The 17,574-nt window shown below is 44.1% G+C and overlaps 1 protein-coding gene across 3 annotated transcripts in view; it reads left to right on the top strand.

The window, feature by feature from the left end:
- FOXK1 (forkhead box K1) overlaps positions 1-17,574 on the top strand; it is a 55,645-nt gene that overhangs the window by 23,589 nt on the left and 14,482 nt on the right. For all 3 annotated transcript variants that reach the window (XM_035548855.2, XM_035548854.2, XM_050713870.1), the window contains 5 exons: positions 1,639-1,836; positions 12,089-12,245; positions 13,464-13,610; positions 15,362-15,555; positions 16,719-16,885. In XM_035548855.2, coding sequence (XP_035404748.1) covers positions 1,639-1,836; positions 12,089-12,245; positions 13,464-13,610; positions 15,362-15,555; positions 16,719-16,885 — 863 coding nt within the window. The remainder of the gene's footprint in view (positions 1-1,638; positions 1,837-12,088; positions 12,246-13,463; positions 13,611-15,361; positions 15,556-16,718; positions 16,886-17,574) is intronic.

Below are 17,574 nucleotides of genomic sequence, written 5' to 3'. Positions count from 1 at the left end.
CTTGCTGCTGTGCACCGCGGTGCGGCGCTGGCCTCGGCCGTGCTGCGGAGCTGCCGCAGGGCAGCCGGCCCTGTTGGGATTGCACTGAGTGCTGTTAAACGAGGGCTGGACTGTCCCGGGCTCGGTTAGAAGGGCTAGGTAAACATGGCCAGGCTGCATGGCCAGCAAGTGGTGTTCTTATTTAATGCATTAATGAGCACGGGACCTCTGAAGGGAATGAAATGCAGGGCAAGCTCCTGCTGTACGTAGCAGCGCCACTGCGATTCCATGCTGCCGGATGCTGAGCCAGCTCCCTCGAGATGAGATGGGAGATGAGGAGGAGCTTCCCGTGCCAGAATGATAATTTTGCTCTTTTCACAGCAGGTTTCTGAACGTTACCTTACAGCAGAACTAGATTGTGAGGCACCAAGAGCAGGAAAGTATGTTTTTAGAGCAGCAATAAAATGTTTCCCTGTATTTCTCTCGATAGCAGAGGTGAGATGAGGCAGTCACAAACACTGACTTACTTGCCTGCCACCTGGCTCTGTTACCTGCAGGATTCAATAATGCCCTGGTTAAAGGGATTGTGTTCAGCCGTGCTCGTGGTGCTAGAACAACACCGCCCACGTCCCTTCATTTCCTTCTATAGGCGAGGTGCTGGAAGCCAGCACAATCGCTGCGCTCTGCTGGCCTTTCCCACGGTGAAACCTGGTTTTTATTTCCTGCTTCTTTAACCTTAGTATCAGTGAAATGATCCCTGGAAAGCTTGTATTGATTGCACATTATTGTCTAATTAAAGTGCAATAAGTAGAACTGCAGAACACTCGCTTTTACAGCCCCGTGCCTACTGTAGACACTATAAATTAGAAAGCTTTCTGTTCAAATACGGAAAATGTCAGTGCTTATTTCCTTTTGAATTTCACAGCATCTCTTGAAGGCTACACATGTAGATGTGTGATTGTTTTCTTTTTCTAAGTAACAATTGGAAAGAAATGTTTTTATAAAAGAAATGAAACCCTGTAGACTTGTAGGGGCCCTGTTCTGACCCTCTTAGCTATAATCTACGCTGTCTAAAAGAGGCACTTGTAAATAAATGTGTTTTTTTTTAATAGGAAACCTGCTAGATGATCTTTTAGCATCATGTGCAGAGATATAAATGGGTATTAGTTTTACAGCGTGTAGAGGCCGGTCTCTGAATGGTGCTGTCTGGTCTTACCTGGAGGCTGTTTGGGCTGTCTGGTCTTCATGGCTTTTTTGTGCAGTGTTACTCGTGGTCTGATACTTTCTAGTAACTCGTACCTTCCTGAGTTATGTGCAAGGAGCTAATAAAAGATAAATTCTAGACCTTGATAAAGCAGGAACCCAACAGTTTGTCTTTGTAGTTCTACGTCATGCTTAGTCATTGATGGAATACATGGCCTTGGGGAAATCATTTAGCCTACCCAAGCCTTCAGCTTGCATCTGAAATCCCTGTGATGTATATGCAGTGATTTGTGAATGATGAACAATTCCTGCCCAGGACTCTGGGCAGAAGGACGCTATAGCGCGTGGTGGATTTTTGTGCTATGAATGTGTTAATGATTCAGTAGTGGCGTATAAAAACGTTTAAACTATTTAGCATCATGTGTGACAGTGACTTTCCCTTTCTTTCCCGTACAGGTGTACTTTTCGATTCCCTAGCACGGTTATAAAGATCCAGTTCACATCTTTATACCATAAAGAGGAAGTAAAAGAAGAAGCCTCATCGCCTCCCCTTCGGCCACTTTACCCTCAAATATCGCCTCTGAAGATCCACATCCCGGAGCCGGATCTCCGGAGCGTGGTCAGTCCCCTCCCGTCCCCCACAGGCACTATCAGGTAAGATGTTACCCATCCCCAGTCATCCTCCTGAAGTTCTTCTCATCTTTCTGTGCGCGTTCTGGAAACTCCATCTCTGTTCTGACACTGGCCTTTATCAGCCTTGTGTTCTTTATCTGCTATACTTGATGCGTGAAATGTCCTATTAAAAATAACTTATTAAATATCTGATGTTCAGAATGATGGAAGACGGTTAAAATTTTGTTGCCTAAATGCAGGGCTCAGGGGTTTTGTTTAAGAGCTCAAAGGGCAGGGGCTGGCCTCAAGTGTAGTTTCACAGCGTGGAGCTGTTTATCTTTGGCAGAGGAATTAGAGAGATCTATCAAGAACCACCTATATACGCGGAGAAAAGAAAGCAGGCAAATATTGTTAGGACTGCCTATTTTATTTTTATCTCAATAACATTCTGTTGTTGCTGGGTGGTGCCGGTGTTATCTGGAGCTAGGGACGAGGGTGGCCATTGGCATGTGGTTTCCTGGGAATAGAAGGAAACGGGGAGGATGCTGACCGTGTACCGAGGGGCTGTAGCGATTTGAATGGACGTCTGTGCGAGTATCCTGTTTTGTAAGCTATCCGATTCAAGAATGTGCAGTAGACATAAGCTGAACATCAAGTTACTGTCTTGACTGCTTTCCCTCCTTCTTTCTCAGCAAAGGGTTGATGTTACAGCTTTGTAGTGATCTCTTTTAACATTAAAGTTGACATAGATTTGTAAAACGTTGTAATAAACATATTCTGTCAGTTAGTGCTAATTCGGTGAGTAGTATTCAAATCGACATGGCTGAGAATGACTTCAGGGTCACAATGAAGCCCGTTTGGTTTTGCATAGGGCTGGAGGCCCTTGCTTGTTTGGGTTTTTCCCCCCTCTTGCAGAGCTGCACAGATGTGCAGTGCAGATATGCTAGAAAGAGGGGGCTGGAGGTAGCTGTGGTTTCAGCCCTCTGTTCAGGCACTGCTTTTAGTTTATATTTAACCTTCTCTTTTTAGATGAAGCTTGTTGCTGGGAGGGGAGGGGGATGGTTTCTTTGCCAACATATGGTATTTAGTTTCCATTCAGTCATCCTGCGCAGAGCAGCGCAGTGTGGTTTATGTTACTAACGGAGGCTGTATCTTTTGACTCTGGCATATGCCTGCAACTGATATTTGACTCCCCAAGAATGTTTCTTTTGCATAAGGAGAAAGTGGAAATAGTGGTGTTGAATTGTGCTCGGCCCCTAACGGGGTGTTTACTAAAGATGATTAATGAGTGCATCCGTTTGTCTCGAGCAGAAGCGAACCCAGCAGAGTCTTCAGAAAACCTCAAAAGACATCTGAGGTTTCACTTGCCAAATCCCTTTCGTTTCTGAGTTCCTCTTCCAGAGGAGGGGCTGACACGTTTGTAAACATCCCTGCTCAGCCCCTTCAACCTCCCTCTCTGCCTCTGCGGGGTCTTGCAGCTCTCGCATCCTGCGGGGCCGTGACACGGTCTGGGTGTTTTCCTTCTGAGAAGGGGATTGTTGCTCTTCGGGAGCGTGTCGATGTGCACTCTGGCTCTCTGTCTCGGTGTCTTTCTATCAGCACACGAGGCTGGCACGGTGTCCTCAGCCACTTCCCCAGGGCAGAGCTGCAGGGGGCTGGGGCTGGGACCCTCACCCCGTTCCCCGGCTGTCTCAGGAGGCATTTTCGCAGGCTCTGCTCTCGTCGTCCTCCTCCTCCTCCCTCTCCCCCTTTCCAGTATTTACTTTCCTAATTTGGTTCGTTTGCCTCGCTCCTCCCTGATTGGCCCATGGAAAATTAGTGCACTTTGGAAATCCTTGGCCGGGTGAAATTTCCTTTTTGGAAAGCGGCTCCCGGCCTCCTCTTCCTGCCTCCACCCCGCAGCAGGCCGCAGGCCGGGGCCTTACCTGCGCTCCCTGCACCCGGACACCCCTTGGTCCCAGAACCAGCCCTGCCCTCCTGCCCCCAGCCCTGCTCTGCCTCCCCGTTCACATTGCAGCTTGCTTCCCTGCAGGTTCCCCCCCCCCCCGCAAGCTGCTGGGTTTCTTTCCAGCCTATTTATTTTCCCTCCACGAAGTGCACCGCCTAGAGAAGGAATGAGCTTTAGTTAAACAAAAGCAAACCTGCCACCCTCAGCAGCTTTGCAAAGCAAGATCCCTGCTTACTCCCAGGGAGCAGTGTTTCCACTGTTTTCTTAGTTAGGTGTTTTATCTCCAGGAGGGGCTGTTTTGCAGATGTTTTCAATGCTGTTGTACAGCTTTAAGGGAAAATGTTGGCCAGCAGCATGCTTTGTGAGGCTTACACACAGGCAATAACTTATTTCTTCCTGCTTTGAGTTCAAAAATCCTTTAAAAAAAAATCAGACTTCCACATTCTGAAACGAAAAGGCCACTGTGGTTGCAAGAAACTAGTAAAAGCTGCCTGTCCATATTGCACGTCATAAGAAAGGGCAGAGTAGCACCTGGATTCAAGCACAAATCTCTTTTCAGTAGACTCAAGGCACGGAAAAGCTGTCTGAAAGCCACATGTAGTTTGGCTAAATTCAGCTCTGCCCATTGGGAGACATCTGATGTTCACAATCGATTTCAGGAGTTACGGGACTGGCTTTCAGTATGTGGCTTTAAGGTTCTGCAGTTGCATCTGGAGCATCCTCGTTTGGTGACACTCTTACTGATGACTTAAGTTCCTCACCTGTGTTACAAACCCCCTTAACTTTGCCAGGTTTTGCTGTAAATCCATAATACCTACATGGATGTGTCTCCATGTGTGTTGTAATCCAGTCTTCAGAGTGGCTTGTGCTTGGATTACGAACAGATCCACAGAGACAAGGTATGATGCTGGAGCTTTTTCCTGGTCTTGAAGTAATGCTGAGTTTAAGTTCAGATTTACAGTGTTTAGTTGCCTTTTTTTTTTAATCTTCCAGTTGGTGTTAGTGACCCTGTAGTGGCAGCTTAACTCTGAAGCTGAGCTTACACTCTGAAGCAGCAGCATCTCTCTGAAGTACTGCCCTTCAGGGTTATTGGTTTGGTTTTTGGGGGTATTTCTGAAAACTAATTTCTCTGTATGTGCTTCCCTATTCTAAATAGTAGTAATGTTCACACTAAAAATAAATAAACGCTACAATAAAGAAATTCAGAATGCTGCAGTGTGGAGGTCAGTATCAGTATTCGCGTTTTCCAGCAGTTACTTCTGGCTTATCTCTGCCCCAGAATGACTGTGGGCTTGAGCACTGTCTTGGACTTTTTCGCTGAAAGGGGATGGGAATGTAGCTCACAGATGCGGTCTTTATCAGTAAATAAAAATAAAAAATCTTTGACATGTAGGAGGAAGAGCCCTTAGAGCCCTGTGAGAACTTCTTGGGAAGCATCTGGTGAGGTTCAGTGCTAATAGTTAAACTGGTCCACATTTGTGTGGGGGCCTAAACTTACATTTTAGAGAATTTTTAGCACTCAATGTGCCTGCCCATGTTCAGTCATTGCTAGAATAGTCAATACCTAGTTTGCAGTGAAATTAATGAGATGAATAAATGAAAGATCAGCTGACATCCTTCTTCACTCTTGTTTTATAGTTTTGATTAGCAAAACAGAAGACGTGAGCTGAACTGTTATAGTTCCAGAAGCTATAAATTTTTCAACCTTATTTGCTTCCCTGCCCCCCTACACACACACTCCCTTTATTTTCACAAGGCAAAATGAGCTCAGTAACATGCTGCATGCCCTGATTGTGGGTTATTCAGAGGCCTGCATTTCAGGAACTGCAGTTATGTTGGTTAAGTCACCAATGGGTTTTGTGGCCTTTAACAGGTCATTTAAATTCATTGGCTGTTTTTTATGCATGTAGAGCATAATAACTACTTTCCAAGACTGTGTAGTAGATAAATTATGGATTGGGCTTTTATTCTGTAAAGAATCATGGAAGTGTAAGTTGGCAGGGGGTGGTGTGTATGTATATATTCTTACGAGCCATGGTATATTAGATGTGTAAGTGCTGGATATGCTTTGCTTCAGATTTGGCTTGCTAACGAGGGAGTGCTTTTTTCTAGGATCTAGGACAGCCATACAACACCGTTTCAGAACTCTTGGGTCTTAATATGAACTTGCATGTTTCTAAAGGTATGCAGTGGGAGGTTGAGTGAACCCTGACTTCAGTGGTTGCATGCACTCAGTGGGACAGGATGCATAAATATTGCATGTTCCAATTCATTCAGGCTTTCCTTCTTCCTATAGCATGATTAGCCACTTAACTGAAAAGCCAGTGAAGAGCTCGAAGGCAGGATTTTTGCAGGCTCTTTTGCATTGTCTCGGTTATCCATTACTTCCTGCATTCGGGCAGAATATATAGCCCTGGTAACTCCCACAATTGGACAGAATGGTGATTGTTCTTAATCGCCCTTGTCTCCAAACCCCAAGCCAAGCAGTGTGATGCATATACATCACATAAGAAATGCAGCGATCTACACCAGGCTCGGGGGTTCCTACGCTTGTTTATGTCAGATAATGGGCCATGTGCTAGTGGAGATGCGCCAAGCCATGTGCTGGAGGAAAGGTTGCAGATGTCACCAGCTACACGAGCACTTCCTCTTCCCTTCACTTCCCCTGATCAGCGCTGGTGTAAAACGCTCACTGAATCCACAGTCAGAGTGAGCTCACTTCCTTTCTAAGAGGGGAACCGCTGGAGCGGAGACAAGTAAAAACAATTTGAACTTTTGTGGATAGCTAACTTTCTCTCGCTGTGGCTTGTTCAACAGCTTTGTGTTTTTTTTCAGCATTAAGCAGGCAGAGTAGCTCTCATATTTCCCTTTTCACATCAAAATCCAGCGTGGTTTGGCAATCTCACCACTTGTGATTGTTTCTGAAACCTGTCTGAAACGTGCAACGTGCAAGGGCTTGCCTTTCTTTGAGTTATGTTTTTGGGGCTAGGCTGGGGAAGGAGACAGTGGCGGAGGATTCGCACCCATTACTTCTGATTGGTGTATCGTGGAAATGCTTGTTTCGCAAGCTGAAGTGCTGTACTTTGACCTGGTTCTTGCTTATTATTGCACACGGAGAGAGAAAAAAAAGTCCCTATATCTTTTGGTATCCCATGTGTAGGCACTTGAAACGGAGTATAGGAGTAGTCTGAGATTTGTGGCATTTCTCTAGCATAGTCCTTGTGTGCAGGGAAACACACCTCCAATTAGAAAAGATCCTGTTAAGAAATGAGGATTCTCCCTTTGTACTGAGTTGGGGCTTAAAAAAAAAAAAAAAAAAAAAAAAAAAAAGCCTGCTCAGACAGGAATCTTTGTATTGGCAGTGTTGCCAAGGTGGTTTCTTATCACTGCTCTGTCTTTGTACCTGCCTCAGAAATGTGCGTTTAGGCATTTTTCAAAGGCACTGCTCATGTGAGTACCATATCCCAAACCACAAGAGGTTTTTTTTTAATGCTCTTTAGCGATGCGGGTTCCAAGTCAGGTGGACAATTTTATGTGGAGTCCCGGGTAATCTTTCCTCTTTGCCATTAGGGAGGGAAAGTGCTTTATCCATACACCTGGCTTAAATTAAGCTTCCATAGCTTGAGCCCTACAGATATCTTTCTTGCAGAAAAGAATGGAATTAAGTAACAGCAGTTTTCCTGCATTCCCCTACTGCCTGTCCTTCTGGGGAAATTGGCACTGGAATTTGGGAGTGTTTCTGTTCCCAGCTTGCTCACAGACTTATAATATAACCATAAATAAATCATTTAAGCACTTGTTGCTCCCCCGCCCTAAGTCTGTAAAATGTGGTTAGATTGAGAGAGTCTGGAGATCTTTACATAAGAACCACTGCGTGTGTTCAGGCAACGGATCCATCTAGCCTGGTATTCTGCCTCAGACAAGTATCTTTAGGGTAATTTAAGAACACAGAAAATATTACACAGTAATGCTAACTGGTGTTCAGTCTGCCTCCACCATTTTCATGGTTCAAGGACTGCCTTGGAGCAGTGACTTCTTGACTTTGTGTCTCATAAAGCCCCTGATGATTCCCTGTCTTCCTCCTTTTCCCACAAACTTTTATAATGGTCTTTTGTGTTCACATAAACTTAACGTCAGCCCTGTCTTACAGCATGTTGTTCCACGGTTTGACTACAAACATAGAAGGACTTCCTCTTCGTTTGGACCCGCTGTTAGTTTCATTTCATGTTCACCAGCACTTCACTTAGAAGAAGCTGGGAGTTGTACGCCTTCTGTTGGCTCTGTTTTTGTAAACTGTCTTCTTGCACCTCAGCTTTCTGTCTTCAACTATTTGTCTTCTGTATGGAATCCATTCCCTGTCTCTGATCATCCCAGTTACCCCAGTCAGTACCTTCTCTGATCCTGCTGTGGTGTGATGTTTTTGTTTTGTTTTGTTTTTTAATGAGATGAGACAGAACAACATCCAGCATCCTGTGTGTGGATGCACCATGCGCACAGTGGTACATCCTATTTTTGCACTCTGATTCTTTAGTTAAAACAAACTGATTTGGAGCATTCCAGCAGAAATGCAGTAAGTTGCACATCTTCACCAATAGTTGGTATTTAAAGTCTTTTTAGTTGTTAAAGAGTGCTGTGAACTTACAAGGCTGGATTCTTGTTGGCAGGAGTCAAAAGTGAATCATGATGCTACAAGATCTGTTACGTTCTTAATAGCCAGAAGTAAGCCCTGTGTTTATGCCATTCTGCCTGTTACACGGGCGAGTGTGTTGCAGATAGTGCTTTCAGCCCTCATCTTCTTGGCCTTACAACCAAAGAAGGGTTAAGTATTAAATGGAAAACACGCTGCAAAGGGCTGTTGTGATTCAGCACGTGGTCACAGTCTGGTTCTAAAGCTGGGTCTCGGCGTGATGTTTGAGGAACTGTGTCTCAGTGGCTGCCTGCAGTAAGTGTTTCAAGTCGAGATGCTGAATCCTCAGTGGATATTGAAAATCTCTGGAACATGAGGCGTTAACCGTGGTGTCAAGGGGTTAAGGCTGTGGGCAACTGCAGCTGGTTTGGTTACGTGCTGTGTGTCGTTCAATGGCATAAAATGCATGCTTCCTCTCCACAGAGTGCCCTCTTCCAAACAGACAAGTTTAATGCAAATTAGCTTAGATTGCTTGTAAGCTAAGGAGTGTTCTCATGGACGGTAAGCATGGATCACAGCAGTTCGTTCAGGTGGCTGAGGGCTGGGTGAAATTGCATACCTAGCCGTAGCTTTGCTCAGTAAATGTTTATAGCCTTAAAATGGATCACATTATCTCTTCAAGCATTGAGGGGATGTCAATATCCAGCAAGTTGTAGTCACTATCCCCACATTTGATTGTGTATTATAGCACAAACAGGTGTTTGGAGGAAAAAGTCTTTGTTTCTTAATATTTCTTAATAAGGGGGGGAGTGCATGCACCGTCCCTGGCCAGCCCCTGCTCTGGGTGGTGAGGAGAATTCCAGGAACTCCAGGAAACTGATGTCACTGCATTGTGTTTGCTTGTTTTCTTTAAACTCCACTAATGTTTAATTTTAACTTAACCCTCGGGAGGGTATTTTTAGTAAAACCGTTTCTTCACTCCTTCTGTCCTGCGTTTGGGGGGGAACAGATTGTGTCACCTTGTTTTTTCCCCTAGTCAGCTCTCTCTCCCTTCCTCTTAAGAGCTCTCCGATGATTGACGGAGAGCTTGAACACTCAGCAGCGTGTTACCCTGTCTTTTTGCTTGGAGTGGCTAAAAGATCGTGTTGTTTGTTCTGTACCCGTGTCTCTTGACCTGATGATTGATCCAGGCTGAAAGGAGGCAGGTCCACCTGAATGGAAGTGCAGCATTCTGGTGAAAGTCCAGTACTTCTCCCAAATCTTCAGATACGGCTCTGGCTGTCCCAAGGGACAGCTGCTTCCTTAGGGGACTATCAGGCTCTTCAGCCAGCTATCTGCTGGGAGAGATGGGCTTTTCAAAGAGTTAACAGCTCTTTAGGTTGGAGGGGCTTTGTCAGCACTCTTAATAGAATCACAGCCCTGCAAGGGGAGGGGTTTTGGTTGTTTGTTTATGTATTTATTTATTCAAAGCAAGAAGTTATACTTAAAGCTCATGATCAGCTCCAACAGTTCAAATGTGAACAGTAAAAATGGGGCTACTTCATCTTCCTTCTTGAAGAATTAAATCAATTCCTGTGTCTGAACTGCATGGGACGATTTTTGAAGCCATAATAGTTTAAAATAAAAGAGTGGAGGTGAGGAGGATAGAAATATAGCTCTGAAGTGTGTTTTTTTTTTTTTTTACTGGAAAACTGCTGTTTTCAATATCCGTGACCTAAGTTTTGGGTGCTGTTTATATAGATTGTTTTTCATGTATTTCTGTAAATGAAGAATCAGCAAACTGTTTCATGCTATTCCATTCCTAGTCTGTGTGTTACAATAATTGCTTACGTGCCAAATTCTAAGATGAAAAGAATTGCCATGTTTTTGATTTGTCATTGTTTCATGTATGAAAATTAATTTGTAATTATCTACACGTTAGAAGAAGTGTGTATAGGGAAAAGCTGTTGAAAAATGACAGCAAAATAATCAAATTCACACCAGCTCTGCATGTGAATACTAAGACATCAAGAGTGTCTTCTGTGGTGTGGTGTTACCGCTTCCAAAGTGGGCTCAAAGCGTGGAATAACAAACTTGGATTAATTTTTCTGCACAAACAGGTCTTTTTGAAAGACTAGGTAAGAAACGCCTTTTTCTCTTGCAAAGACGGATTTATGTATGGGCTCACTGACACTATTTACCTTACACCTCCTGAAAGCTTCACCTCCTGCCATGCTTCTGAACAGCAGCACCCACTAACACAAAGGACCATCAGCGGGTGCTGGAAACGTTACCAAGCCCTGTGCAGTGGTTTGTATGGCTCACCCCATATGCCAGACGGGTGAGCTCGGGTTTCCTATTGCAGGGGTTTGTTGTGGCTGGATTATTTTTGTTGCCTTATTTGTCACCCAGCCTCCCCCTTCGATCCTGTAATTCCCTTTTAAAAGAAGACAGTCTTGGTTGGTGTGGGCTCAGCACCGCAGCCATTTGCAGAGGTGTCACAGTGGCAGGAGATGCTGCACTTCTCAGTTTACGGGGTGGACTGCTAGGAAACGGTCATTCTTTACCCTGTCACATTGCTTGTGCACAGGAGGTGTTACCCACTGAGCAAACAAGGGTTGTCTCACCGTTTCCTCTCTGTCTGCATGTCTGTGTGTGGGGAAGGCTGTTTGGCCAGCCACCTTAGTGAGGAAGGGACCATGTTTTGTGTTTCCCGTGCAGCACTTAGCACAGTGTGGGTATCACTGCCTTTATTTGTGTCAGCGTTAGCACTGCTGTTGGGCATTTTTCTGGTAAGAGGATTGTTTATGCCAGTTCTACTGAATGCCGGTTCCAGCTGTGGGCTTCATTTTGCATCTTGTCATACAATTTGAACCGCTTGTTTTGCTACGTTAATCTTCTGTGTGTTGTTTTGCTTTCTTGCTCGTTGTTTCTCAGCTCTTATGCAGAAGACGTATGTAATCCCGGGATTTGGCTATATGTCGTGCCACTCTGGCTTTGCACCCCTCCCTGCAGAATGGAGGAGAGATGGAAGAGGGGAACTTCAGGTCTTAAATTTCCCAGCCTCATCCTTCTCCTCCTGTCCTTTGTACCCTGCCAATCAAGGATGTGTGATCCCTAGACAAGTCTTTCTGATTAGTTCTCATCTTGTAGCACTCACTTCTGTGTGCCTAAGTGGTGCTGCAAATTACAACGACCTTTTATTTGTTTGTAGGTTTTCATCAGCTTTAGCGTGGTTTTCCTGTGCCGTAGTTGTTCCTGTAATGCCATCTCGTGGTCGTCCCAGGACTCAAATGTCTCTTCCCCATGCTAGCCAAAGCTGATGAAATGAGCTGCCTTCTGTAGCAGTGATTGCAGCTCCCTTTTGTTAGCTGCATTTGTGTGCTTGGTGAAACAAGACGATACCTGTCTCTAGCTATGTAGTTAGTTATTCATCCCAATTTCAGTGTGTATTTGTCTAAGTCCCATGTATAGAGAAGCTGCTCAATGCTTTGAGACTGTTTTCTTGTGGTCATGGGAAGGGGGAGGTGGTGTCAGGATTTGTATGCTCTGATTGTTTCTGATTATTTGTATTTATTTCCCATCTTTCCATGCTTTGGATAAGCCACAAAGGCAAAAATAAATTCAGGGCATATACACTTCTCAGCAACTTGGGAGCTTTCCTGTACCTTAGGAAGTAAGAACCATGTGTCTTGTTAATAAATAAGGTAATATTTTTTTTTTCCTTTTTGCCTTTCCAGTGTTCCCAACTCTTGCCCAGCCAGTCCACGTGGTGCTGGATCCTCAGGATATCGTTTTGTTCACAACATTACCTCGGATCTGCAGCTGGCAGCAGAGTATGCTGCAAAAGCAGCATCAGAACAGCAGGCAGATGCATCTGGCGGGGACAGCCCAAAGGTTCAGAGAAACATTACTTACCCAACAGTGCTCATTGGGAGGCTTATTAAGACCTGGCAGTTTATTGCCAGTGCTGAATGCAGTTAAATGAGTCTAAGAATACCCTGGCCATAAGGGCGCTGTGTGCAATATCCTCCAGGGTTTTAAGACCATGCCTTCAAACCAGCGTCTTGTTTGTGGTAGATGATGAATCTGCTTGCTTAGCTGCCCAAAATGTATTCAAGTCATTCACTAACAGGGTTAAGCGAGAATAATTTGTCTTGCTTGTTTGATAAATCAAGAACCCATAAAGAAACAGAGCATTAGAATTTAGTCTTGTTTTCTCCTTTTAATTAATGGTATTTTGCAAAACGCAGTTGAGGAAAAGGGAAACAGGAAGAAACTAGATCCTTGTCATGAGAAATCTGTAGTCAGACTTTAAAACAAACACAAACACCTGTCAAGCAAGCGTTAAATGAGGAGAGTTGCAATGAAATTTAGATTAAAAAATAACTGAGTTACTATGATAAAACTTAATTTTGGTGAGCTGATCTTCAGATGAAAGTTAAAGGTCTAGATTCAAAACCACCTGATTTGAGATTGGGTGGAGAAGCACAACACTAGACGACTTCTTTTTGTGGGTTGAATTCTCCCTTGAGACAAGAAGCGCTGTTCTTGATGGAATAGTATGAAGGGCTGGGAATATGAGATCTGTAAAACAAATTGAAGTTCCTAGAATGAAACGAGTCTTGCTGGAGACTGAAGGGACAGGATCAAGTTTCATGTTGGGCTTGTGGCTGGAAGAGAGCTGGTAGCATGCTTGCATGAAACTTTCTAACAAGTTTTAGTTGTAATTGGGCAGAATTCAAGGTTTTAGTTTCATGAACCCTGAAAGCACTGAATGTGCTCTATACCCTGTAACTCTTTGCTTCCAATTGCTTGTCCTTGTTCTATCCCTTGTGCTGATATAAGCACATGTGGCAAATTCAGTGGAGAATGGAAGCAGATTAAAGTTAGCATTTTTGTCTGTGTTTGATGGTGGGGATGTTAGGGGGGAGAAGATAATTTAATCTGTTTTAAATTCTGTTTGTGCACAAATGCTTGTGCTAAACTGGGAGGTGGCAGTGCAAAGCAGGAGTGAAAGGGAAGAGGAGGGCTTTTTTAACTTGAGTTGTTGGTGAACTTTAGCGTAGGAAGTAACTAAACTTTTGTGTTGTTTTGTTTTTTTTTTTTCCTTAGGATGAGTCCAAGCCACCCTACTCTTATGCTCAGCTAATTGTGCAGGCTATCTCTTCAGCACAGGACAGGCAATTAACACTAAGTGGGATCTATGCCCACATTACCAAGCATTATCCATATTATAGAACTGCTGACAAAGGCTGGCAGGTAAGTTTTTGATATGACAAGCTTTTAAACTACTTTGACAGGTCTTATCTACTTTATAATACATTTATTAAAAATTTGGAGCACTGAGAATAGAGCTGCTTTGACTATTCCCAGAATTAATTTGTTTAAGCTAACTAGTTTGTTTGTGGGTGATTAGTTTTTTGAAATACTTTATAGGGCAATGTAGTGTTGGGCAGTTTTCTGAAACTCTTCTAATTCCATAGTCATCTGTCTTTCATATTTGTTTATTTTTTATTTTTCCACATCCTTCCTATGGATAACTCCCCTTCCCAGATACTTGCCTGAATTTTGCATAATCCTGCACATTGTCTTTCTTTGGAGTAGTCTGTCCAAGCAGATGTCGAACCTAAAACTGAAATTGTATTTTGAAATCCTAATATTGCCTTTAATCATCACAGGTGTATTCTTTTCCCAGTTTATCTACTGCATTGTCTAAGTCAGTTTCCAAGTTTTGAATCTCAGAATGGGAACTTGAGGAAACTTGAATCTGTGCCTTCCATGTGGTATTAAAGGAAATCTGACCAGCTTCACTGGAGGGTTTGGATGTAGCTAACACATGCTAAATCAGACTAAAGTGATCACTTGAGGGCTGTTTTCAAAGTCTCAGAAATTTCAGCTCCACCTGCTTTCAGACTTTTTCTTGGCATCACACCTCTGAAATGGGTGTTGTCATTTGAATATAATACACCAATGCAGCTGAAGAGTTCCTTGCAACTGCTGATTTCATTGTGTACAACTGGTAGGAGCAGTATGGCTTGGTGCACTTTGAGTACAATTGGAATAAATACATTCTGCCTCCCTGGCTTTTCCCTGCAGTTCTAATTAACTGTGGAATTCATTTCCTGCCTTAACCTGCTCAGCAGAGTTGTGCTTTGTGAACCAGTTGCTGCATCCTGCTTCAAAGATAGCTGCGTTTCAGTGGAGGGTGAAGTTGCCTTTTTTATTTTCCCTAACACAGTATATAGGCTTTACTTCTGAAGAGCTTGTTTAAGGCTGCTACAAAAGCTCTTCTTTTGTTTTGAAAGTGGAAGAGGAATGAGTTGGTGCATACCTGGGCTTGCTGAGCCTTTCCCCTGGCCCAGCAGACAGTGCTGCGCCCAGTCAGAGGTGGGCTTTTTCAGTGGAGAAGCTAATTAGTCTTGTCAACATCTGGAGAGCCTTACGGTGCTAGACTAGTGCCACATAAATAATGGATTCTTCTCGGAGCTAGATGTTTGAGGGCATGTTGGCTGGCTTGCATTATGATTACCACGAGATGCAGTGTCCTTTAGGGCATGTTTGGGCACCCCAGTGATCGTTTGCAGGTAAGCAGTTAGCACAGGCTCAGACAGCTTTTTCCGCTTGCCTAGAACAAAGCCTGTCTTGAGAGAGTTCTGATGTGGTTTGCATTGCTTTTCCCCTGCCTCAGAAAAAGCTCTGCTTTCATTCTTTTCCATAGAAAAGCTACCGTATTCCAGGACTCCAGGTGTATTTAAGTGATTGTACAGTACCAAGCAAACACATCTTTCTGCATGGTTAGTAGAAGCTCTGTCTCACTAATTTCACCAGATTTTCTCATGCACTTCTCCTGTGACTTTGGAGCTCTGTGAGCTGAGTGACTTGTTTCTGTCTTCAACACCGATTCTGGCAGTATGGATTTTATTTTTCCAAGCTGTGCAGCGAAACCCGTCCGTCTTTGTTACAAGTTTCCTCATGGCAAAATAATCATCTTGTTCCTCTGCTTCCTGCAGAATTCCATTCGGCACAACCTCTCCTTGAACCGTTACTTTATTAAAGTCCCACGCTCCCAGGAGGAGCCTGGAAAGGGCTCCTTTTGGCGAATTGACCCTGCCTCTGAAGCCAAGCTAGTAGAGCAAGCATTTAGAAAACGAAGGCAAAGAGGAGTGTCCTGCTTCCGAACACCTTTTGGGCCTCTCTCCTCCAGGTAACTTCACCTTTCTCTAATCTTTGTGCCAAACTCCTTACAAAGAAAACAAACAAAAACTTCATCTGAAGTACAGTGAGCATGCTTCTGTTTATAGTTTTTGAGTGGTTATATAGGTTAGGTAGTCCCAAGGCATAATCGGAAAATTGTTCTGACTTCTTAAGTGTTTACAAAAAAAAAAAAAAAAAAAGCCAGAGCCAAACTAAAAATGCATCAAATACCATATCTGTTTTGGCATCATTTCAAAGAAATTCAAAACGTTTATCAGTGAAGTAAATGTTTTCAGATGCCAGCCTTTCATTTCAGGAAAGCTGTGTTTATATGTGGATTAGATCACAGTGGGAATACTTTTTGTGTTATTTAAAGCACCCTCCTATAGGGAACATCACATTGATCATCAGCACGAGCAGCGAAACAGTGAGGGGTGGCGTTCTGTATTAACTGCTGCAGTCAGCAGTGCATCTGCAAAGAGGAGCTGCATGCAGTGACAGCCTTCTGAGCCCTGTAGCTGTGGGACCAGGACTTGCCATATAACCCTAGCTGGAGCGGTTTCATGTAGCATTCCTCCCACACCTCACTTCCTTTCTGTCTTTTAAAATGGGGGAAAAGCAGTAGGAGAGATTTTTTTTTGGCTGATCAGCTTCTCTATGTTTGTCATTAAAGAACTGTTGGATTCCTTATGCATTCAGTGGCCATGTGGGACCAGAGGTGGTAACCAAGTGGTTGGGTGAGGGAGGCAACAGGGAGAAGGGGTAGCAACTGCTTTGCAAGCATATGTGAGGGCAGACACTTGCATCTACACTGTGTCTTTCTTCCTCAAACACTGACAAACATCCTTTGAGAATGCCCTGAAATTATAAAAACTGATCTGAGCATGAGGCACTTTTAGCATCTCCATCAGCCGTGTGAGTCTTAAAATGAAATGCTAACCATGCTCTGAAGGGTCCAGTTTCCTTCAGCAGGGAATAATGTGACCGTATGTGGTGCTAGAGGGTTTTGGGGATCACCGTGTACTCTTCCCAGCAAGACTACAGTGGGTAACGTGGAAGAATGGCTCTGCTCCTCCCTAGAGGATCCTCTGCTGAAGATAATGCTCGGTCTCTGCTGCTGTCTTGTGGTTGAAATACATCTACACCTGCCCATTCTATGTTCTGGTGTTTCAGGAGCGCTCCTGCCTCCCCTACTCACCCTGGCCTGCTGTCCCCTCACTCTAGTGGCCTACAGACTCCGGAGTGCCTGTCACGGGAGGGCTCGCCCATTCCACATGATCACGACTTTGGGTCAAAGTTAGCTTCAGTTCCAGAGTATCGGTATTCACAGAGTGCACCTGGTGAGTAGCTCTTGTTTCACAGCAAGTGACTGTGCCATTGCACTGAGCGCAGTGCTGGGGACACTGCAGGGATGCTCCTACCAGTCTGCTACAGGAGGATCTAGGTCTCTTTTTTGGCTTAGTTGTTAGGGACTGATGATGCATGTGCAACTTCAGATCATTTTTCTAACTAGTCTTTGTATTAAAGGGCAGGAGATAAAGGAATGTGTGGACACACACGAGCTAACCTTAAACTAGGTGTCTCTAAGGAACTGACAGTGGAGTAGCCTTGATAGTGTGTAGCTCGCTCATTAATTTGCCAGGCTTTTTGATAAGATCGTTTTGTCTATGCAGAGCTCCATGGTTCTTTGGTCCTGGTAATTTGTTAAACCTTGGTAAGTACCTGCTTGTCAGTTGTGCTGTAACTGGCCCGATGTATAGGGTGTTCCTCATGAAGTGGGAAGGCAAAGCTCGTAATGTAAAGCCTCATGTTTTGGGGCATATCGTGGTGTTTGTTCACAAAAATGTGCTGGGATGGCAAGTACTTTTTTTATGTTAGTACATAGAAGATTGAAGGTGGCATTTTTGAAGCCTTACTTTGTTTTTTAACCTACCCCCACACCTTGCTGATGTTGAAGGACTGAGTACTGAAGATTTAGCAGTGCATAACCAAAATGAGTGGAGGCCTTTTTTGCCTCTCCTATTAATGT

Source organism: Cygnus atratus, chromosome 15 (assembly GCF_013377495.2).
Source record: "Cygnus atratus isolate AKBS03 ecotype Queensland, Australia chromosome 15, CAtr_DNAZoo_HiC_assembly, whole genome shotgun sequence".
NCBI lineage: Eukaryota > Metazoa > Chordata > Aves > Anseriformes > Anatidae > Cygnus > Cygnus atratus.
This window is presented reverse-complemented; position numbering and strand designations above follow the sequence as displayed.